Source organism: Lepus europaeus, chromosome 3 (genome assembly GCF_033115175.1).
Source record: "Lepus europaeus isolate LE1 chromosome 3, mLepTim1.pri, whole genome shotgun sequence".
Taxonomy (NCBI): Eukaryota; Metazoa; Chordata; class Mammalia; order Lagomorpha; family Leporidae; genus Lepus; species Lepus europaeus.
The window spans coordinates 99654174-99679614 of NC_084829.1; the positions used below are offsets into that span (position 1 = coordinate 99654174).

The window sequence follows — 25441 nt, forward strand, 5'->3', positions numbered from 1 at the left end:
AAACTGTTATTTATGACTGTTACCATTTACCTTTCTGAAACTTTACATGTATTACTTTCCAGTTATGTGGAGATCTAGATATTTTTAAAAGTGTTTATAATCCAAAAATAGTGATTATGGTAAAAAACTAAAAACAAAACAAAGTATTCAAATTGTAGGCAACAAAACATGAAATGTATTTTTAAATGAATGTCTTCTGGGTTACTTTAAAATTATAGTTAATTTATGGGACTGAAAGTGTAGCTACTTAGATCTATGGTTCCTGAATATAATATCTACTTATTTTCATTACTTTAACAGTTAACATAAAATATGTAAGGGCTGGCATTGTGGCACAGTGGGGATTGCCTGGGATGCCATCATCCCATATGAGTACCGGAATGAATCCTGGCAGCTCCACTTCTATTCAGCTCCCTGCTAATGAGCCTAGGAAAGCAGCAGAAGATGATCCAAGTGTTTGGGTTCCTGCCACCTACATGGTAGACAAGGAGGGAGTTTCAGGCTCTTTGCTTCAGCCTGTTTCTGATTATGTCTGCTGTAGACCAAGCATGTACATAGGGACAAAAGGGAACATTCTTGAAGATCATATATATGTATATCCCTTCTATTCTTCCTATAATGAAAGAAAATGTTAGCTTAAAATAGTTCATGAATGAAAGTTTAGCTGAGCTTTCATCTTTGCTATGACAGCAGTCTTAAAAGACGGTTGAATGACATTTCCCATTGTATTCATTGTAGGGTGTAATTGAGAATCTTGTTGGCTAAATTACACAGTATTCCCCTTGTGAAGACCAACAGGAGAAATTTCTCTTTGGTCTCAGTACCAGGAAACGTTTCTCCTGAGCATTTAGTATAATTTAAACAATGGTCCTTATTTACTGTGTTTCCATATTTTCTTCTTCACTTTGGCTACCAAGAATTTCAAAATTGAATTTTTGATATAATTTTATTAGTTGTACAGGCTCCTGTCATGTATTTTATTTATACTTTGTCTATCCCAGAAAAATTTTACTGTTCTGCACTTCTATGCCTGTATTCCTTGATCAGTTTGCCTGCTTTTATAATATTCCATATCGTTGTTAACCACCTGAAATGTGCTTTCACTGGGAGAAGTTTGGTAAAATATAATTATTCTCTTCCTTGATAAACACATATTTAGCTATAATGAGGCTATGTTGCAGTATGAATATTGGTTTATATTATATATTTTTTTCTATTTCATTGGTAATTTATTAACCTAAAACTATCTTGGAATCACAGCACCTAAGTACCTGAGAAATTCTTGAAGTCTAAGAAAATTAGTAATAATGATATTCTGTTGCATTATTAATAAATGTAACTTAGTCTTTGGGGTCTCATTGCATATTATTTCAAACATTATAATTTTGAGTATACATTACATTACTTAAAATTTTATATTGTATATTTTTTCAAGTTATTTCCAAATGACAAATAATGGAAAACTTTAGATTATTTCCATATAATCAATTGAATTGTAAAACTTTTTGCATTAAAAAGTTCAGGTATTTGCTTACTTGTCAATGATGTGCACATTATGTTGCTAGATTATTATATACCCACCTCCTCCAACATGAACAGGCTATTGTATAGGAAATAGAGCTTGATCTCAAGTGATTATATGGGATGCCAACACTGCAGAAAGCAGCTTACCCTCCTGAGCCAAAAGGCTGGCTCCATCAAGTGATTATAATATGCTTTTCCAAGTCTTACTTAGGGAAAAGAAAACTATTCAGTTAATCTGAGGGGAAAATATATAATTGAAGTACTTTAACTTTGATTCTCCTGTATTCAGTTTCTTTCAATGCAATAAAATAAGTTTCATTTCATATAATTATGACTATAGGCATTGTATTTTCCAACAGTAGTCCTATCTGTATTCTCCAGAGAGATATTAAGTATCTAATATATCATAAGAAATGACTAAATTCTTCTCAGTTTTCACAAAGAGGTTCACCATGTACAACATAATCATCAACCTTTTCACAGAAAAAAAAAAATCATTCCTGGAAAAATGTACTCTAAAAAAAGAAAAGTCTCCAATACATTTTACACTGAAACTAATATAATTTATTTTTAAAAAATCCCTCATATTTCAGAAGAAAAATATTTTAAAATCTGTAGCAATGTAAATTTATGAACAATGATTAAAATAATGTTTCTGTTTTTATGGGAAGCATTTATTTATTAATCTATTTTTTCCTTTTCCCACAGGCACATTGGGAAGGCCTCACAGGAAGAATAACTTTCAACAAAACCAATGGTTTAAGAACAGATTTTGATTTGGATGTGATCAGTCTGAAAGAAGAAGGTCTAGAAAAGGTACTTAAGGCTTTCAACTTATTTATTATAATTATAAAATGAAACATAGTATAATGAAGAAATATTCCCTGTTGTAGTCACATTTCAATGATATTTAACTTCATTGAGTAACTAAAAAATACATCTTCAATTCATATATTGAACATACTAATTGGCAATTAGAATTCCAAAGTAAATTATTAAGATGTTTGAATTATTTTTTTTCCTCAGCAGTTTTTTTTTTCTGAAATGCATATTAGTTTTATATACTTTGAAATGCATATAATCTGTTTTAACATTTAATATAGTAATCAGAAATTATTTAGTTTATTATGTGTTTTTGTGTGTCTTTGCCTACAAAGACTTTGCTCATTTGAGCAGGCCAAGGAAAAGGATCAAACACAGAAGCATGGTTGCATTGATCAGCCATAGTGAACTGAAATGTCTGAAATACTGTATACAAAACAAATTAGGCATAAATGTCAGTGAAACATGCCATAGTAATCTATATTACTTGATTCTATTTCTAAAAAGTGAGGTAAAGCACAGGCAAGGCTTACAGAACTTAAGTATGTGCTTACTTTTAAGAATGAGTTGCCTTTTATAGGTATTAAAAATAGCACTTTTAGGAAGCTGATTAGTGTAAATGTTTAATTTTGTCTTAAACATAGTTGGAATTGGAAGTTGAGTCTTTACATGAATGTATACTGTAGATTTTTTTTAAAAGATTTATTTATTTGAAAGGCAGAGTTACAGAGAGGCAAAGGCAGAGACAGAGAGGTCTTCCATCCTCTGGTTCATTCCCCAGTTGATCACAATGGCCAGATCTGTGTCGATCCAAAGCCTGGAGCCAAGAGTTTCTTCTTGGTCTCCCTGGTGGGTGCAGGGGCCCAAGTACTTGGGCCATCTTCTACTGCTATCCAAGGCCATAGCAGAGAGCTGGATAAGAAGAGGTGCAGGGGCTGGCGCCATGGCTTACTTGATTAATCCTCTACCTGCAGCGCCAGCATCCCATATGGGCGCTGGGTTCTAGTCCCTGCTGCTCCTCTTCCAGTCCAGCTCTCTGCTGTGGCCCGGGAGGGCAGTGGAGGATGGCCTAAGTGCTTGAGGCCCTGCACTCGCATGGAAGACCAGGAAGAAGCACCTGGCTCCTGGCTTCGAATTGGTGCAGTGCTGGCCGTAGTGGCCATTTGGGGAGTGAACCAATGGAAAGAAAACCTTTCTCTCTGTCTCTCTCTCTCACTCTCTATAACTCTACCTAAAAAACAAAAACAAAACCAAAAACAACAGAAGAAGAGGTGCAGCCGGGACTCGAACCAGCATCCATATAGGATGCTGGCACTGCAGGTGGAGGCTTTTCCCGCTACTCCACAGCTCCAGCCCTATACTGTAGGTTTTTAACAAACCAAGTTCTATATTTATTATGTTTAGTATGATTTGAAATTACCTCTTTCAGATGTTTTAAATAAAGTGAAATTTATGTAAAAAAGAATATTTTCCTATAAATTTGCTTATGTTTAAAATGCACATATTTAGATTTTTTCTGATGAATAATGAAAATTAAAGAATAAATAAATATTTAAATAACATGTGAAAATTCCATTTGACTGAGATAGTACTGCCTTAAAGATAGTAAGGTGTCTAGTATTTTTATTGTATTGAACACGGTACATTATTTGCAGATGGAAATTTAAGAAGAAAGTTGAGTTGGCATAAGGGTTATTTTAGCCTGGGAGATAGCAGCATATTTGGATACTGATTTAAATGATCCAGGAGAAAGAATAAAACACATTTTTGATAATGTCACCAAGACAGGGATAAGATACCATGACTAACTGGTGATTCAGATGAGAGAGGTGTTACCTCCTCCCACAGAGTTCCAGACTATACCCTTTGTCAAGACCATGGAAAGTCAGGAGTGTTTTATAATAGATGGAGACTCACATTTTCATGAGGCAGTTGCTTTCTAACTTCTTTGCTTCCAAGACGAGAACTTGATAATGATAGAGGTTTGTGCATTCTTAAAGGTTTTATATCATTGCTTATTTTATTTTATTTTATTTTTTGACAGGCAGAGTAGATAGTGAGAGAGAGAGAGACAAAGAAAGGTCTTCCTTTGCCGTTGGTTCACCCTCCAATGGCCGCCGCGGCCGGTGTGCTGCGGCCGGCGCACCACGCCGATCCAATGGCAGGAGCCAGGTGCTTATCCTGGTCTCCAATGCGGGTACAGGGCCCAAGCACTTGGGCCATCCTCCACTGTACTCCCTGGCCACAGCAGAGAGCTGGCCTGGAAGAGGGGCAACCGGGACAGAATCCGGCGCCCCGACTGGGACTAGAACCCGGTGTGCCGGTGCCACAAGGCGGCAGATTAGCCTAGTGAGCCGCGGCACTGGCCTATACCATTGCTTATTAGCAATATCATATTTTAAGAAACATCGAAGTCACTAGGATGAGCTTTGGTCATTGTCTATATTTCAATTAATTCGCTTAAAAATGGTGTTGCTTTACCTGTCACCATTGAGTGAGCCCTGTCTTGGATTTAAAGTAAAAAGTGCAAAAATGTTCTTAATATTCTAATGTAGCTTATAGAAAGACTTCAATATAATGGTTACCAGGTACATGTGATAATCGACCACGCTAGTAAGCAAGACAAAACCATTTGAGTTATGCCCTGCGCTTCATGTATATATTTCACATTTGTTTCTGAGATCTGAAAAATCTGTTTTGCTAAATTAATTAAATGAGGGCCTTATCCTTAAGAATTATAGATATCAGTCCTGGAGTTGTGGCACGTTGAGTTAAGCTGCTGCCTGTGAAGCTTCAATCCTATATGGGCACCAGTTTCAGTCCCTGCTCCATTTCTGATCCAGCTCCCTGTTAATGTGTCTGGAAAAGAAGTGGGAGATGGCCCAAATGCTTGGGCCCCTGAAACCATGTAGGATTCCTGGTTGAAGCTTTTAGCTCCTGGCTTCAGCCTGGCTCAGTCCTGGCCATTGTGGCCATTTGATGGTTCTCTCTCTGTCTCTCCCTACCCCCCAACTCTGCCTTTTAAATGTATAAAACTTTTTTAAAAGACATATAGATACCACAGGTAATACATACTTGTGAATAAGCAACAACGGAAAGCTGTTTCAACCAATGATGGAATATGTCTAAAAATGATATAATTAAGTGAACAATCAAAAAAACATGGGGTACTTAGGATTAGCCTTTGAACAATGTGGAGTTATTGATTGGCAGAGATTGAATTGTTTCAGAATATGCTAACAGTATGGGGAAAGATACATGATATTGAATCAATAGCTATACATACACACACACAATTGAAGTGGGATAGAGCTAAAACGCTAAATTGGATTTACAAAATGAAATGCTATGTAAAGATATCTGCAATGTATTATTACTACACTCCTATGCGTTCCAAGAGACAATAGTCTGGAGGACTATGGACTGTTTTGTAATAGAGTTTAGAATAATTTTTTATGGAGCCATAAATTTAAAGCTATTGTTTGAACAGGTGCTTGGTCTAGTTGTTAAGATGTCCATGTACCACATGAGAGTGCCTGGGTTCCATCCAATTCCTGTTTCCAACTTGCTTCCAATGCAGACTCTGGGAGTCAGCAGTGATAGGTCAAGTAATTAGATTTCTGAAACCTAAGTATTATACTTGGCTTGCATTCTTAACTACTGGCTCTAGCCCCTCATGGTAGGTGGGAGCACTCTCCATCTGTTTCTCTCTCTCTCTCTCTCTCTCTCTCTCTCTCTCTCTGCTCTCAAATAAATAAAAATAAATTAAAACTATTTTAAGTGAAAGTTGTTTGACAGTAAAGAGTGATAAAAGGCATTGATTGACCAACAATGTTATTAGTTCAGGACTATCAGAGTATTAGGAATATATTTAAAATTTAATTAATTATTTTGAGAGTCAGAGAGACAGAGGAGGAGAAAGACAGATAATAAAAGACAGTGACATAGTGTTCTCTTACAATGGTTCACTTTCCAATTGTCTGTAATGGCCAAGGATGTCTGCAATAGACCAGGGGCCAGGGACACTATCCAGCTCTCTCATATGGTTGACTGGAATCCAATTACTTAAGCCTGCATTGCTACTTTCCAAGGTCTGCGTTGGTGGGAATTGCTGTCAGGAGCTGAATCCAGGAGTCAAATCAAGCTAATCTGATATGGGACATGCACATTTTAACCACTATATTTAAATAAATTCTGACTGCTTGAGACAATGCTTTTTAAGGAGAAATGGAGGATCCAGGTGATAAAAAGAGGAGATACTCATGATAAAGACATAAACCAAAGATTGAGAAAGAAATTAGCAAGTAGATATTTAATAATAGAAATAAATTACCACTAATCTTTCCTTGAAAGACAAATAAAGTATTAAGAATGGGTAAAAATAAGCTAGAAAGAGGGAAGCCTAAAAAATTCATGAATATATTCAATATTTTTAGAAATCACTGCATGTCAGGCCAGTGCTATGGCATAGCAGGTTAAGCTGCCATCTGTAGTGCTGGCATCTCATATGGATGTCAGTTTGAGTCACAGTTGCTGCATTTCCTATCCAGCTCCCTGCTTATGTGCCTGGGGCAGCAATGGAAGATGGCCCAAGTATCTGGGGACTTGCACCCATGTGGGAGTCCCAGAAGCAGCTCTGGACTCCTGGTTCTGGCTCTGGCTCTGAGTCTGGCTCTGGTACCAGCCTTTGTGGCCATTTAGGCAGTGAACCAACAGATGGAATCTCTATCTCTCTCCTTCTCTTGCTCTATAACTCTGTTTTCAAATAAATAATAAATGCATCTAAAAATAAAATATAAATATTCAAACAATGAAATAGTGCATGAAGTTATTATCTAAAAGAAAAGGATAACATTAAAGGTTAGTAAGATATTAAGGAAGACTGGAAATGTCATTTTGGTGTTCTTGATCTGATTTAGTGCAGCAAAGGGTCATCATTTTTAAATTGATAGAAAGCTTTACAGACTAAAGTCTAGATTCAGAAAGAAATGGGCTCAAATTGTCATCCTGCAATTTACTATTTATAAACAAGTTTCCTAATCTTTCTAAAATGCAATGCCTTCAACTGAATCATAGGGCAATAGCAATGTTCGCCTTATGAAGACCTTTGAGTCTTATTTTTCCCAGAAAAGTATAGTTATCAACTATTAGACAGAATTCCCATCTTGATGGAGTTTGCAGTTTAGAAGAACCATTAGATTATGATCATGGAGGCTTGAATTTAAATTCCAATTTGACCACAGCTGAGTTTGTGAATTCATCCTTCTAACCAAATTCCTTATCTCAGACATGGTGGTGTATAAAGGGCTCCTGTTATCAGACTGTTTGAAGTAAGAATATTATGGTTTCTACAAGAACCTGTAAGCACCATCTTTATAGGGACTGAGAGCTGTATTCATTATTTCTTCTCATGTTTTCATTGCCTTCTCCTTATCCTGTGTAGTTATCTTTTACTAGCACACTTCATTTATTCATTAAATGTTCTAATAAGCATGTATTTTATGCCCTTGTAAAGGTTATACTCTAGTAGATGGAACGTGTTATTAATAAATGGAATGATAATTCTAATATGGGATTAGGCATTAATAAGTGCTAAAAAGAAAGGCATCTTGTTTATTGATTGATTTTTCATCATTTGCTGAAATGTGAACGTTCATATTAAAATAGTTAATAAGAAGTCTGTGCTTCTGATGTTTATAACTGTGAAGAAGGTAAACTAGAAAGGAGCAAGTTTGTTTCTGAAGAACACAGGAGTAGGACATGTTCAGGGAAGTGAATCTGGAGTGAGGTGCTACCACAGATATCTGTTCCATTTAGATAGTGCCCATAAATCAAGATGAAGACTTTCTATTCTGTCTTCACAGGGGCCTTACTTGGAATCTAGGCTGATTACCCATGGTCCAAGAAGAATTACCAATGCTGCAAGCACAGCTGGTTATATCTGTCCAATCAAGCTCTCTGGGGCCATAGCTGGTTTTGTATTGTTTTTTTTTGTTTGTTTGTTTGTTTTATTTTTCCAGAGCAAAGGCAGGAATTCAGGAGAAAGGAGAGCAGATGCTTTTCCAAATTTTGTCTACCTCAGACAATAATATGACAGTTTTATTGCTTAAGAGCCAGACAATACATCTCAAGAATAGGAAAAGGAAAACAATATAAAACAAGTTTTCTATCTTGAATTCTCCTGTTTAGTTCAAAGACCATATTGAATATTCTACTTTTTAAAAATGTTTAGAATCATCCATTTCTTACACAGCCACTGATGTGATAATAGCCAAGGTATGTTTTACCTGTACAATTCCACAAGATATTATAAGCCTTAGTGTTCTACTCTTGTGATCCACTCCCCGAACCACAGCAGACATATTAAAATCAAAATAGTGTGTGCCCTTTCTCTGTTAAAATCCTTCTATAGACTCCCATCGTATTTTAGTAAAAGACAAACATAAGTTGAACAACACTGCCTATCCTTCATCATCCTCTCATACATATTGTATGTTCTGACTAAACCAGCATTTTCTCATTTCCTTACGGGGACAAATTTTTCTATTACTTTGCCAATAGAGTTTTACCAACTTGGAATATTCATTCTTATCCCCTTTACCTAGAGTGCTCTTGTTCATCTTGCAGGTCTCATCTTAAATATGAATTCTGTAAACAGTCCTACCCTAAGTATCAAATAAAATCAACTTCTCATAGTGCTGTGTACATTTTTTCTTCCTGTTTCTATCAAAATGTGGTAATTATAAATGTATGTGTATTTTTTTTTTTAGAAAAAAAGGCTGTCTAGCCAGAATGAAGTCCTACTAGGTAGTAGAAATGTGCCTACTTTCCCAGTATTATATATTTTAAGGCCAAGCAAAGTGTCTGGTACAAAGTGTGTCTTCAAGAAATATTTATTGATTAATGAATGAATAAAGAATCATTATTAGAATTATAAGAGAAACTTCACATAGAAATCTGTGTAAGAGTCTGAAGCAGAGCTGTTTTTCCATTAGCTTGATATTTTAGTTTGTCTAGTTTGTTCCATAACTCTGAAAGGGAACAGAGACAGACAGCAATAAAAGAAGTCAGTGGAACTAGGTTGTATGTCAAAGCTTTAAGGGGATAAGGGACTTAAAAATTTATTATTATTATTATTTTTTCTTTATTTGCAAGGGGGAGAGAGGGAGTGAGAGAGGGGTTGGGGGGAGAGATTTCCCCATCTTCTAATTCATTCCCCAAATGATTGCAACAGCTAGGGCTGTAGAAGCCAAAGCCAGGTGCTAGGGTCTCAATTCAGATCTCACATGTGGGTGGCAGGAGCCTAACTGTTGTGTCATCACTCACTGCTTTCTAGGGTGTGCATTAGCAGGAAATTGGAGTGGAAGGTGAAGCTGGGACTCTAACCCAGCCACCCTAAGGTTGAACATTACCTTAACTACTATGCTAAACACCAGTAGCAAAGGTAAGGGAATCTTGAGTGCAGGAAAATTGAGCACTGAAGTCTGAACTTGGATGCGCTTCACACCAGTGGTCAGTCTGGTTCCCCTCAAGACAATTTAAAATTTTCTGTCCTTCCAGTGTTAGATTGAAGGGAGAAAATCATTACTTCATAATTTTTATTTTTTTCTTATTGTAAATTTGTGGCATACAAATAAACAAAACTTACCCAAGTGAGAACAGACATATTACGTAGAGCTTACTGTAGGAAGTCAACTACTATAACTTGTCCTGAGCAGAGATTCAAAGTCAGGCAGGGTAGTGCAATAGTTTTATAATAAAAAAGGAGAAGCTCTGAAATGTACTGTGGTTGGATATTGTTAGCATGAGGATTGGAGATATCCTAACTAGAAGTGAGGAATTGTGGGGGGTGTAATTGACCTTGTCTGCTTGATTGAGTTGGAAAGGTGGCAGATAATAAGGAAACTGGCAGTTACACAATCAATCCGGACTGTATAGGGCAGTTTATTGCAAAAGTTGTGATTTTTATTCCATGACAGTTGCTCCAGAAGTGTTTTTTTTAAAGATTTACTTATTTTTGTTTGAAAATCAGAGCCACAGAGAGAGAGGTAGACATAGAGAGAAAAATCTTCCATCTGCTGGCTCACTCCCCAGATGGCTGCAACAGCTGTGGCTGGGCCAGGCTGAAGCCAGGAGCTAAGAGCTTCTTCTGGATCTTCCCACATGAGTGGCAGGAGCCCAAGCACTTGAGCCAACTTCTGATGCTTTTCCCAGGCTATCAGCAGAGAGCTGGGTCAGAAGCGGAGCAGCTAGGACTCAAACTGGTGCCCATATGGGATGATGACACCTCAGGTGGAGGCTTTACCCACTACACTGCAATGCCTGCCCCGCTCTAGAAGTTCTGAATCAAAATTCTATTTTAATATATTGTTCATCTGCATATATAATCTGTTAATGGGATTACTGAAGTCATTTGCAAAAAGAAAAGAAATAGCAGGGCCAGCACTGTGGCATAATGGTAAATCCGCCACCTACAGTGCAGGCATCCCATGTGGGCACTGGTTCGTGTTCTGGCTGCTCCACTTCCAATCCAGCTCTGTGCGATGGCCTGGGAAAGCAGTGGAAGATGGCCCAGGTCCTTGGGCCCCTGCACCCACATGGGAGACCCAGAAGAAGCTCCTGGCTCCTGGCTTCGGATCAGTGCAGCTCCAGCTGTTGCAGCCATCTGGGGAGTGAACCAGCAGATGGAAGACCTCTCTCTTTCTGCATCTCTTTCTCTCTCTGTTGAGCTCTGACTTATAAATAAATAAGTAAATAAATCTTTAAAAAAAGAGAGAAATAGCAAAAGTAAGAAGGGTCAAGAAAAATTGATTATGGTGGAATAAAAAATGTTTTCATAAGTAACAATTAAATGAATCTTTTTTAATAGACTGTGTAATCAGGATGTGATTTACTATTGAAAATAGTTTACACTTTATTAATTCTCTGAAGCTTAACTGTGGTAGGCAAAGACTAGCTTTAAACAGGAAAAATCCCACAAATAATGGCATAAGACATTACATAAATATTTGAAAAGTCCTTAGAATATAACTTGAAAAATGATTAAGTTTATAGCCAAAACAGTTAGGTTTTCTTTCAAAATACACTTGGCCTGAGCTATACATATTACATGGGAATCATGCATTCCATTACAGCATGAGCTACCTAGAAACTTTTGAGAAAAAATAGTCATTTATATATATATGTATTTATTTTCCAAGATTCTACTTTTTTGTAATTTATTATTTATATAAGGTGAATAGATTTCATGTATTTTCTATAAACAGATTTAGGTATATAAAAAAAAGTTTCTTGACTATATGCAATAGTATCACTTAATCCTATCATGTGATTAAAAAAGAGAAGTGACTGCAAAAAGATATCTTATGATTACATGCTTGCCAAATTCTATACAATTAAGAATTTGTACCTATAATTTATTGGAATAAATGAGCAAATATAATAAGCATTTATAAATATATACTATGTAACTAATATTTATTAAGATATAAACCATAAATTCTTATAGGAAAAGAAAAATTATACTATGCATACTGTTTTATCCATATTTGCCATGTTTCATGTTAAAAAGTTTACATGTGTCATATTTCAGTTTCTTTTTTTAAAGATTTATTTGAAAGATAGAGTTACAGTGAGAGGTCGAGAGAGAGAGAGAGGTTCTCCATCTGCTGGTTCACTCCCAGATGGCCGCAATAGCCAGAGCTGGGCTGATCAGAAGCCAGGAGCAAAGAGCTTCCTCCAGGTCTCCCTTGTGGGGGCAGGGGCCCAAAGACTTGGGCCATCCTCCACTGCTATCGCAGGCCATAGCAGAGAACTGGATCGGAAGAGGAGCAGCCAGGTCTCAAACTGGCACCCATATGGGATGCTGGTGCTTCAGGCCAGAGCTTTAACTCACTGTGCCACAATGCCGGCCCCATATTTCATTTTCAAATAATATGCACTCCAGCTTTCAACATCTACATTTTCTGAATATTCACTACTTGCATTGTATCCAGGAGTACACAAATTAGCATTTTTTTTTTGCTTTCATAGTTTTTAAAAAATTTTTAAGGAATACAAATGTCATAAGTTCAACTTTAGGAATATAGTTATTCTTCCCATCATATCTGTCCACCCACCCATACTCCCACCCTTCCCCCTCCTCCCTTCTGCTTCCCAGTCCCATACTCCATTAATATTAATTTTCAGTTAACTTTGCACACAGAAGACCAACTCTATACTAAGTATATTTTAAAAATTTTCACACACATGCACACACACAAAATAAACTGTCTGAGAACTAGTTTTATAGTTAACTCTCATAATACAGCTAAATGAGGACAGAGTTCTTGCATAGGGAGTTAGTGCACAGTTACTCCTGTTATTAATTTAACAATTAACACTCTTATGTATGACATCAATGACCACCCAAGGCTCTTGACGTGAGTGGCTATGAAAGCTTTTTGAATCCATAATACCCTTCGATATATAGATAATGTCATAAGAAAAGTGGAAGTTCTCTCCTCCCTTCAGAGAAAAGTACCTCCTACTTTGATCACCACTTCTTTCTTTTGGGGTCTCACTCACTGAGATCCTTCATGTAGAACATTTTTGCCATAGTGTCTTGGCTTTCCATGCCTGAAAAGCTCTCATGAGCATTTCAGCCAGACCAGGAAGCTTTAAGGGTTGATTCTGGGATTAGAGTTTTACTTAAAGCAATTGTCATTTTATGAGTGTGCTACCACATTGGAACCTTCTCTCCTTTAAAATTCTATTATTATTATCAGACACTTGATCAGAAGATATAATCACTTTAAAACTTATTCATATATGATCACTTTAAAACTTAATCATATCTATATGTTCTCTTTAACATTTAATGTGATCACTTTAACATTTAAGATCACTTTAACACTTAAGGTTTTTACCACCCAGCTTAGTGGGATTTAGAGTTCCATGACAAGTTTTTTTTTTTTTTTTTTGACAAGCAGAGTGGACAGTGAGAGAGAGAGACAGAGAGAAAGGTCTTCCTTTTGCCGTTGGTTCACCCTCCAATGGCACACTGCGCTGATCTGAAGGCAGGAGCCAGGTGCTTCTCCTGGTCTCCCATGGGGTACAGGGCCAAGCACTTGGGCCATCCTCCACTGCACTCCCGGGCCACAGCAGAGAGCTGGCCTGGAAGAGGGGCAACTGGGACAGAATCCGGCGCCCCAACCAGGACTAGAATCTGGTGTGCTGGCACTGCTAGGTGGAGGATTAGCCTGTTGAGCCACGGTGCTGGCCATCTTTCCTCTATTTTCAAGAACAATGCTAGTTCTTCAATTTATACCATCAATGTTCTTCAGATTCATCAATTTTGTTACAAATGATCAGATTTCATTTTTACCACTGTATAGTATTCCACAGTGTACATATCCCATAATTTCTTTATCCAGTCTTCAGATGGCAGGGATTTAGGTTGATTCCATGTCTTAGCTATTGTGAATTGAGCTGCAACAAACATAGGGGTACAAATAACATTTTTACTTACTGATTTCATTCCCTTAGATAAATTCCCAGGAGTAAGATGGCTGGGTCATATGGTAGGTCTATATTCAGATTTTTGAGGTATCTCCATAATGTCTTTTATAGTGGATTTACCAGTTTACATTCCCACCAACAGTGGATTTGGGTACCTTTTTCTCCACATTCTCACCAACATTTGTGTTTGTTGATTTCTGTATGAAAGCCGTTCTAACTGGAGTGTGGTAAAAAGTGTTTTGAATTGCATTTCCCTGACACCTAGTGATCCTTAACATTTTTTCATGTATCTTTTGGCTATTTGGATTTCCTCTTTTAAAAAATATCTTTTTAACTCCTTTGCCCATCTCTTAACTGAATTGTTTGTTTTATTGTTGTGGAGTTTCTTGTTATCTTTGTATATTCCGGCTATTAATCCTTAACCAGTTGCATAGTTTACAAATAATTTTTCCCATTCTGTCAGTTGCCTTCACTTTACTTGGTGTTTCTTTTGCAGTACAGAAGCTTCTCAATTTGATGTAATCCCATTTGTTAATTTTGGCTTTGACTGCCTGTGCCTCTGTGGTCTTTTCCAAGAACTCTTTGCCTGTGCCAGTGTCTTGCAGAGTTTCCCCAATGTTCTTTAATAATTTGAAGACATTGGCTCATAGATTTAAGTCTTTAATCCATTTTAAGTGGATTTTTGTGTAAGATCTAAAGTAGGCGCCTTGCTTTATACTTCTGCATGTGGAGATTCAGTTTTCCCAGCACCATTTGTTGAAGAGATTGTCCTTACTCCAGGGATAGATTATTGCTGCTTTGTCAAAGATAAGTTGGTTGTAGATGCTAGAATTGATTTCTGGTATTTCTATTCTCTTCCATTTGTCTATACATATGTTATTGTACCAGTACCAGGTTGTTTTGATTATAGCTGCCTTGCAGTATGTGTTGAAATCTGCTATTGCGATGCCTCCAGCTTAATTTCTGTTATATAAGATTGTTTTAACTATTCGAGGTCACCTATGCCTCCATATAAATTTCAGCATCATTTTTTAAAGATTTATTTATTTATTTAAAAGTCAGAGTTACACAGAGAGAATAGAGGCAGAGAGAGAAAGAGAGAGAGAGAGAGAGAGGTTTTGCATCCGATGGTTCACTCACCGGTTTGCCTCAGTGGCTGGAGTTGCACCGATCCAAAGCCAGGGGCCAGGAGCCTCCTCTGAGTTTCCCACGCGGGTGCCCAGGCCCAAGGGCTTGAGCCATTTTCTACTCCTTTCCCGGGCCATAGAGGAGAGCTGTATTGGAAGTAGAGCAGCCGGGTCTTGAACCAGTGCCCATATGGGATTCCGGTGCTTCAGGCCAGAGCATTAACCCACTGTGCCACAGCCCCAGCCCCAGCATCATTTTTTCTGTATCTCAGAAGAATGCCTTTGGTATTTTGATTGGTATCACATTGAATCTCTAATTGCTTTTGAAAGAATGGACATTTTGATGATATTGATTCTTCAAATCCATGAACGTGGAAGTTTACCATTTATCTGTATCTTCTATTTCTTTCTTGAATGTTTTATAATTCTCATTATAGATATCTTTGATATCGTTGGTCAAATTTATTCCAATAATTTGATTATTTTATAGCTATTGTGAATGTGATCGATCCTAGAAGTTCTTTTTCAGCCATGGCATTGTCTGTGTATACAAAGGCTATTGATTTTATGTTTTGATTTTATATCCTGCTACATTACCAAACTCTTCTATGAGTTCCAATAGTCTCTTGGGGGATTCTTTTGGATCCCCTTTGTATAGAATCATGTCATCTGCAAATAGGGATAGTTGAGTTCCTCTTTCCTAATTTGTATCCCTTTAATTTCTTTTTCTTACATAATGGCTCTGGCTAAAACTTCCAGTACTGTTTTGAATAGCAATGGTGATAGTGGGCATCCTTGTCTGGTACTAGATCTCAGCGGGGATGCTTCTAACTTTTCCCCATTTAATAGGATGCTGGCTGTGTGTTTGTCATAAATTTCCTTGATTGTGTTGAGGAATGTTATGTCTATACCTTATTTGCTTAGAGTTTTCATCATGAAAGTGAGTTGCACTTTATCAAATACTTTCTCTGAATCTACTGAGAATCATACGGTTTTTATTCTGCAGTTTGTTAATGTGATGTATCACATTGATTGATTTGTGAATGTTGAACCATCCCTGCATACCAGGGATAAATCTCAATTGGTTTGGGTGGATGATCTTTTTGATGTGTTGTTGCATTCGAATGGCTAGAATTTTGTTGAGGATATTTGCATGTATGTTCACGGGGAAAATTGGTCTGTAATTCTCTTTCTCTGCTGAATCTTTTTCAGGATTAGAAATTAAGGTAATGCTGTCTTCATAGAGAGAATTTGGGAGATTTTTTTCCCTTTCAAATGTTTTGAATAACTTGAGAAGAATTGGAGTTAGTTCTTCATTAAATGTCTTGCAGAATTCAGCAGTGAATCCATCCAGTCCTGGGCTTTCTTTTGTTGGGAGGGCTTGAATACTGATCAATTTCTATCTAGGTTATTGGTCTGTTTAGGTTTTCTATGTCTTCCTGACTGAATTTATGTAGGTTGTATGTGTCCAGGAATATATCATTTCTTCTAGGTTTTCCAGTTTGTTGGCATACACTTTCTGATGATTCTTTTTATTTCTGTAGTGTCTGTTGTTACATTTCCTTTTCATTTCTAATTTTTCTGATTTGGGTCTTTGCTTTCCTTTTTTGGTTAGTTGGGCCAATGTTTTGTTTATTTTTTCAAAGAACCAGCTCTTCATTGGCTAATCTTTTGTACTTTTTTGTGTTCACTATTGTTGATTTCTTCTCTAATTTTAATTATTTCCTTTCTCTTATTACTTTTGGGCTTGGTTTGCTGTTGTTTTTCTAGATCCTTGAGATGCATTAATAACTCATTTATTTGGTACCTTTCCAATTTATTGAGATAGTCACTAATTGCTATAAACTTTCCTCTTAACACAGATTCTGCTGTATCCCATAAGTTTTGAAATATTGCATTTTCTTTTTTTTTGTAATTTTTTATTAAACTTTTATTTAATGAATATAAATTTCCAAAGTATAGCTTATGGGTTACAATGGCTTCCCCCCTCCCATAACTTCCCTCCTGCCCGCAACCCTCCCCTTTCCCGCTCCCTTTCCCCTTCCATTCATGTAAAGATTCATTTTCAATTCTCTTTGTATACAGAAGATCAGTTTAGTATATATTAGGTAAAGATTTCAACATTTTGCCCATATAGCAACATAAAGTGAAAAAACTACCATTGGATTACTAATTATAGCATTAAATAGCAATGTACAGCACATTAAAGACAGAGATCCTACATAATTTTTTTTTCAAATTAATTAATTTTCTATGCCATTTCCATTTTAACACCAGGTTTTTTTTTTTTTTTCATTTCCAATTCTCTTTATATACAGAAGATCACTTCAGTATATAATTAGTAAAGACCTCATCAGTTTGTGCCCACACAGAAATGCAAAGTATAAAAATACTGTTTCAGTACTAGTTATAGCATCACTTGGCTTTAGACGACACATTAGGGACAGATCCCACATGGGGTGTAAGTACACAGTGACTCCTGTTGCTGATTTAACAATTTGACACTCCTGTTCATTTTCTTTTTTTTTTTGACAGGCAGAGTTAGACAGTAAGAGAGAGAGAGAGACAGAGAGAAAGATGTTCCTTTTTCCATTGTTTCACCCCCAAATGGCCACTACGGCTGGTGCATTGCAGCCGGCATACTGCGCCGATCCAAAGCCAGGAGCCAGGTGCTTCCTCCTGGTCTCCCATGCGGGTGCAGGGCCAAATCACTTGGGCCATCCTCCATTGCATTCCCTGGCCACAGCAGAGAGCTGGAATGGAAGAGGAGCAACTGGACAGAATCCATTGCCCCAACCGGGACTAGAACCTGGGGTGCCAGCACCACAAGTGGAGGATTAGCCAAGTGAGCAGTGCCGGCCAAAATATTGTATTTACATCTTTATTTATTTCTAGATGTTTCTTGATTTCTCTTTTGATTTATTCTATGACTCACTGTTAATTCGGGAGCATGTTGTTCAGTCTACACGTGTTTGCATATTTTCTAGAGATTCCTAGGTTACTGTTTTCCAGCTTCATTCCCTTGTAGTTTGAGAAGGTACATGGTACGATTTTTTTGAATTTACTGAGACTTGCTTTATGGCCTAACATGTGGTCAATCCTAGAGAAAGTTCCATGTATCCCATGCAGTGGTGAGAAGAATATGTATTCGGCAACTGTAGTTTAAAAAGTTCTATACATATCTGTTAGGTCCATTTTGTCTATGATGTTGAATAGCTCTGTTGTTTCCTTGCTCATTTTCTGTCTAGCTTTCCATAGCTGAAAGTTGGGTATTGATGACACATATTATATTGTATTGGAGTCTATATCTCCCTTTAGATCCCTTAACATTTCTTTTAAATAGCCAGGTGCCCTGTAATTAGGTGCATATATGTTTATAATAGTCACATCTTCTTGTTAAATTGATCCCTTAATCATTATATAGTGCCCTTCTTGGTCTCTTTTGACAGTTTTTGTTAAAATCTATTTTGCCTGATATTAGGATGGCTACATCAGCTCTTTTTTGTTTTCTGTTGGCTTGGAATATCTTCTTCCATCCTTTCACAATCAGTCTGCAGGATCTTTCTCAGTGAGATTTTCTTGTAGGCAGCACATAGACGGATTTTCTTTTTTTTATCCATTCAGCCAGTCTGTGCCTTGTTTTTTTTTTTTTTTTTTCATTTAGTAAATATAAAGTTCCAAAGTACAGCTTATGGAATACAATGGCTCCCCGCCATAACTTCCCTCCCACTCACACCCCTCCCATTTCCCGCTCCCTCTCCCATTCCATTGACATCAAGATTCATTTTCAATTATCTTTATATACAGAAGATCGATTTAGTATATATCAAGTAAAGATTTCATTGGTTTGCACCCACACAGAAACACAAAGTGTAAAATACTGTTTCAGTACTAGTTATAGCATTAATTCACATCGGACAACACATTAAGGACAGATCCCACATGAGATGTAAATACACAGTGACTCCTGTTGTTGACTTAACAATTTTTTTTTTTTTACAGGCAGAGTGGATAGTGAGAGAGAGAGACAGAGAGAAAGGTCTTTCTTTTTGCCGCTGGTTCACCCTCCAGTGGCCGCTGCGGCTGGCGCATTGCGCTGATCCGAAGCCAGGAGCCAGGTGCTTCTCCTGGTCTCCCATGGGGTGCAGGGCCCAAGGACTTGGGCCATCCTCCACTGCCTTCCCGGGCCATAGCAGAGAGCTGGCCTGGAAGAGGGGCAACTGGGATAGAATCCGGCACCCCAACCGGGACTAGAACCTGGTGTGCTGGCTCCGCAAGGCAGAGGATTAGCTTGTTAAGCCACGGCACCAGCCAGTTGACTTAACAATTTGACACTCTTGTTTATGGTATCAGTAATCTCCCTAGGCTCTTGTCATGAGTTGCCAAGGCTATGGAAGCCTTTTGAGTTCACCAACTTCGATCTTATTCTGACAGGGTCATAGTCAAAGTGGAAGTTCTCTCTTCCCTTCAGAGAAAGGTACCTCCTTCTTTGATGGCCTGTTCTTTCCACTGGAATCTCACTCGCAGAGATCTTTCATTTAGGTCTTCTTTTTTTTTCCAGAGTGTCTTGGCTTTCCATGCCTAAAATACTCTCATAGGCTCTTCAGCCATGTCCTAATGCCTTAAGGGCTGATTCTGAGGCCAGAGTGCTATTTAGGATATCTGCCATTCTATGAGTCTGCTGTGTATCCCACTTCCCATGATGGATATTTCTCTCCCTTTTTAATTCTATCAGTTAGTATTAGCAGACACTAGTCTTGTTTGTGTGATCCCTTTGACTCTTAGACCTATCAGTGTGATGAATTGTGAACAGAAATTGATCACTTGGACTAGTGAGATGGCATTGGTACATGCCACCTTGATGGGATTGTATTGGAATCCCCTGGCACGTTTCTAACTCCACCATTTGGGGCAAGTCTGATTGAGCATGTCCCAAATTGTACATCTCTTCCCTTTCTTATTCCCACTCTTCAATTTAACAGGGATCACTTTTCAGTTAAAATTTAAATACCTAAGAATAATTGTGTGTTAATTACAGAGTTCAACCAATAGTACTAGAACAAAAAGAAATACTAAATGGATAAAGTATTACATTGTACATCAACAGTCAGGACAAGTGCTAATCAAGTCCCTGTTTCTCATAGTGTCCATTTCACTTCAACAGGTTTCCCCTTTGGTGTTCAGTTAGTTGTCACCAATCAGGGAAAACAAATGATGTTTGTCCCTTTGGGACTGGCTTAATTCACTCAGCATGATGTGTTCCAGATTCCTCCATTTTGTTGCAAATGACCGGATTTCATTGTTTTTGACTGCTGTATAGTATTCTACAGAGTACATGTCCCATAATTTCTCTGTGACCTTTAACTGGAGAGTTGAGGCCATTTACAATCAAGGTGACTATTGATAAGGAAGGACTTTGCTACTTTTCCATAAATATTCCTATTTTTTACTTAAGACTTCCTTTGAACTTCTACTGGGAGATTTTCTTCCTTAACTTCTTTTGTAGTGATGACATGTTTCTGTGTTTCTTGGTAGTTCATCCTTAAGCATCTTTTGTATGCTGGATGGGTGGTGATAAATTCTTTCAATTTCTTTTTGTTACGGAAGGTCTTTATTTCATCTTCATTCATAAAACCTTTTCAGAGTGTAGTTCTGGTTTGTTTTTCTTCTTTTTTAAAGATTTATTTATTTATTTGAGAGTTAGTGTTACAGACAGTGAGAGGGAGAGACTGAGAGAAAGGTCTTCCATTTGCTAGTTCATTCCCCAAATGGCTGCAATGCCTGGAGCTTAGCTGATCTCAAGCCAGGAGGCAGGAGCTTCTTCCAGGTCTCCCAAGCACTTCAGCATTTTCTGCTTTCCCTGGGCACAGCAGAGAGCTGAATCAGAAGAGGAGCAGCCAGGACTAGATCCAGTGCCCACATGGGATGCCGGTGCTTCAGGTAGAGGATTAGCCTACTGCACCACGGTGCCAGCCCCAAGTATTTTTTTATTAAGAGTTGGAATATATCTCAGCATGCCCTCCTAGCCTGTAGGGTTTCTGATGAGAAGTCTACCGTGAATCTAGTTGGATATCTTCATTTTTACTGTGATGGGTTTAATTACAATGTGTCATGGTGAAGATCTTTTCTGATCATATCTATTAGGAGTTTTATATGTTTCCTGTACTTGGACGTCTTTTTCTTTCTCCAAATTAGGGAGTTTTCTGTTATTATTTCACTAAAAAGGCTTTCTAATCCTTTCTCTCATTCCATGCCTTCAAGAACTCCTAGAATCTGTATGTTGTGTCATTTGATAGCATCCTATACATTCCCAACAGTGTTTTTTAGTTTTCTAATTTCTTCTTTTTGTTTTTTGTCTGACTATATTATTTCCCATGCTTTGTCTTCTAAATCTTATATTCTTTTGTCTACTTTTCTGAATCTGTTGCTAAACCTCTGTACAGCATTTTTTATTTGTTCTATTGCATTCTTCATTTCATTTTGATTTCTCTTTAAGATCTAAATTTCATGGAGAAATTTTCTTTCATGTCGTGTATGGATTTCTGTAGTTCATGCATTTGCTTCTGATTACTTCTATGTAATCTTATGATCAATTTTTGAATTCCATTTCTGGCATTTCTTCAGCTTTATCTTCTTCACAATCTAATGTTGAAGTGTTGTGTTCTTTTAGTGGTGTCATGTTGCCTTCCTTTTTCTTGTTTTTTGAATTAATACATTTGTTATTCAACATTTTGTGGAGGTACTCATTTGTTCTTCGTATTTTAGTGTGGATACTTCTGTCTTTGCACTATGCTTCTGTAGCTAAGTGGAGTGACTGTTTTTTGTGAATATCTAGTGGTGTGTGTTGGATGTGGCCAAGGAGCTCTGTTTAGTTTTCCAGAGTGAAGGGCATGTCTAAGGTGACACACCCAGGTAAATTTTCTCTTTTTTTTAATCAGAAAGGAAATTATTCTCCTCAGCTGAGCTCTTCTCCTCAAAGTATACTAGGGCCTGAGTACTAACCACATTATGTATACTATTCATCCACTCTGCCCCAAGGACCACACAAAGGATCTGTGCAGTCCTTAGTGTAAGTTCAGATTCCCTAACAATGTCTCTTACCAGGTAACCAGGAAGCCCTGAGTGTGTGGAATTTCCCACAGTGTCTGCCAAAGTCCCAGCCACACTGTGAGTCCTCCCACACAGACTGTTTTTTCTACAGTCCTGGCACACAAGCCTCACATTGTCATGAGCACCTAACCCCCTGTTAGTTCTCCCCACCAGAGTCAGGTGTCTCCACTTGACTGGTTGCTGGGCATGGACACGAGCTGGCACAGCTGTTATGTATGCCCAAAATGGCACCCACTCTATTGGTTTGTTGCAGGACACTGTTGTAAGGTGATCAGGGAGAGAGAAACATTTCCCTTCTCTTTTTTATGTTTTCTCCTCTAGTTTGGCAGGTACATTATCCCCATGGGGCTCCAAGCCGGGTTCCCTCTAGGTTCTTCCTGCAGCTTTATCACCAATGGCTTGGGCTGTTATGGTCTGGTCTCACCTCACTCTCCAATGCTGGTGCATAGACTCTCAGCTGCTGGGATCCTGAGCTGTGGATGTGTCCATGCCCTCCATGTTAATCCACTGCATCTCTAATTTGCATAGACTTTCCTCTGCTGTTTTCTCCCTAACTTCCCTGAGACTTCACTCTCTCCACTTTTTTTACAGTATCTTCTCCTAGACTAGAGCAGTAAGCTCCCTCCCTACTCTGCCATCTTGGAAGCTCACACATTAATATTAGTAATGCTGAAACTAAAATATTTTGATAAGGCACGGAGAAGGTGATAATTCGTATGCCTGCCTGAGTTTAAAGGCATATATGATGCAGAATCAGGATAATTTCTAAGTGCCTTTTGAAGAGTTTTTGTAGATTCTATATATTTTGTAAGTAAAAGTGGTAATTTCTATGGAAATCTTTGCTATTGACCTTTCTCTTTTCTGTGTTACCCTGTACTCATTAACTTCTTATAAAAAAGGTGTCTAAATGAAATTTATAGTCTTCAAAATATATTTGAGTCTGAAAATCCACTCTAGATAGGTGAGAGCTATTTCTTTGATAGATTTCTAGACACCTGATGCACAGCAGGTTTATCTTCTTTTGATGGCATTTGTTACATAGACCCTGGGCTCCATGACAACAATGACCTCCAACTTTCCGGAAACTGAAATTTCTTTAGCTTTTCTGTAGGAAACCATTGCTAATGGTGATGCCTAGTAATCTTTAAGCCTGTCACAAATGTACTGTTTGCTTCTTAAAAGGAAAACTCAGTGGGTTCCAAGTCTAATGTCTTTCTTTAATTTTTTAAATTCTTGTATACAATTCATTCATGTGCCCTGTCTTACAATTTTACAGGCATTTTTATGCTAGTGTGTTAGTGTATTTACATTAATTATTTTGCTTGCAAACTTGAAACCTTCAGGATGGCACAGTATTTAGGAAAGCTATAATGGATAATTGCATTTAGAAATCTCTGGGATTGCTTTATTGGTGGACACACAACTTCTTGTCTTGAGCCACAGCAATTATTATTTTTGACCCTTGGAGAATACTAAATAATGGACTTATAAAAGTTTCAGCTACTGGAGCTGATATTGTGGTGCTGCAGGTTAAACCACCAGTTTCAATTCTGGCATCCTATATGAGTGCTACTCTGAATTCTGGCTGGTGCACTTCTGATTCAACTCCCTGCTAATGGGACTGAGAAAGCAAAAGCAGATGCCAAAAGTGCTTTGTCCCCTGTCACCTATGTGGGAGACTCAGATGTAGTTCCAGGCTCCTGGCTTCTGCCTTGACTAGCCCTGGCCTTTGTAGCCATTTGGGGAGTGAACCAGAATATGGAAGGCCTCTCTCTTCTGTCTCTCCCTCTATCTTTGCAACTGCCTTTTAAATTAATAAATAAATCTTTAAACTTTTTAATAAAATTCTACTACTGAATTTGAATTAAAATATGCATACTAAGCACAATTTTAGTCTATTGATTTCAAATCAAATAAAATCTGATTTATGTTGTTATCAGTTGAAAAATGTTCCTTAATTGAATGTTATCAAATGACATATTTGAGAGCATTTAATTCATGATTCAACTATTATTTAAAAAAAACAAAATCCCCTGCCTCTTTCCTGTTTAATTATATTTATAATAGAATTTATCCCAGACAAAAGTATAAATCCAAAACATGAAAAATCTGTGTTAGGCTACTTATCTCTTCCTGTATAATGACACACCTATTCTCCCCGTAGTGACACTACAGAAACTAAGGGATAGGTAGTTTTAGAAAACTGATCAACAAAGTGGTGGACAAGTTAAATTGTATAGAAAGGAGCTCATTTTTTAGGTGATGTGCTGTATACTCAATTTCACACTAGCAGATGATGCATAAACATTGTTAGGTAATACTTCTTGTTTTTCTTTTAGAGATCTGGTGCTCAGCTGAAGTGCTGTGCCATTATCAGATGGCCAAATAGTATTTACAGCTATTAAATTTTGATGTCAAATATCACTAGCCAATAATTCAAGTAACTTCTCTGCTTTTTAATTTAAATATTCAATTTTTAAAAGAGTGAATTTAGAAAAAAGAAAGTCTCTAATTTTGCAACACAGTTAGCAAGGAAATTTGATGTTGAAAAAATCTCTATACCTATTATTCATGTACCATATTGACTTATGAAACCTGGGTTTGTAAATCATAACCAAAGAATAAATATATTAGTTAATAGAAAAATAATCAGTCTACTAGTGCATATTCTATTATAAGAGATATTTAACTCCCAAATAAAATCAACATTTAGTGTAACGTCCTTCATTATGCTTTCCATTTCTCAGTGCCCTCAAACAGAACTAACAGAAATATCCTTTCTTTTAAAAGGAATAGCCAATATACTTCAATGAAAACTATACATAACAAGTCATGTAGTTAAGGTATAACTCATTAATGGAAAGAATTTTTTAAACTAAACTTATTGTATGATAGAGATTTCACCTTGTTTTAAGACCACTTGAATCATAATGTACATTGTGATTTCTCATTATTGTCATGAATACTAGTTTGAAGAAGAACCATTATCTTCTTATCTAGGGATCAATATATTTGTCTAATACTATCTCAAAATAATTTATAATCAAGTGATTCTTTTACTTTTGTATTCTATTTTATTGTGTAAAACTGCATTACTTATTTTTCCCCATCCACCATCCTCCCAGGGGTATTTTGTTAGTAAATGTCAAAAAATAGTGTAGGGACAATTTTGGCAGATTTTCTTGTGCCAGCTGTTTTTTTTTTTTTTCCAGCAGGGAATATAATTTATTTCTTAACTTAAAATCAACTAGATTGCCTTAGAACAAATAACACTTGAGAAAGTTTGTACTATACATGTCAAGGAGAGTATTACTGCTAGTGCCATGGAAAAAAGAAACATGCCTCAGTGATTTCACTTT

At 37.2% G+C, this 25441-nt stretch overlaps 1 protein-coding gene across 3 annotated transcripts in view; it reads left to right on the forward strand.

Annotated features, from left to right (window-relative positions):
- Positions 1-25441, forward strand: part of GRIK2 (glutamate ionotropic receptor kainate type subunit 2) — a 727469-nt gene that overhangs the window by 437194 nt on the left and 264834 nt on the right. For all 3 annotated transcript variants that reach the window (XM_062187636.1, XM_062187637.1, XM_062187638.1), the window contains exon 8: positions 2233-2340. In XM_062187636.1, the coding sequence (XP_062043620.1) occupies positions 2233-2340 (108 nt within the window). The remainder of the gene's footprint in view (positions 1-2232; positions 2341-25441) is intronic.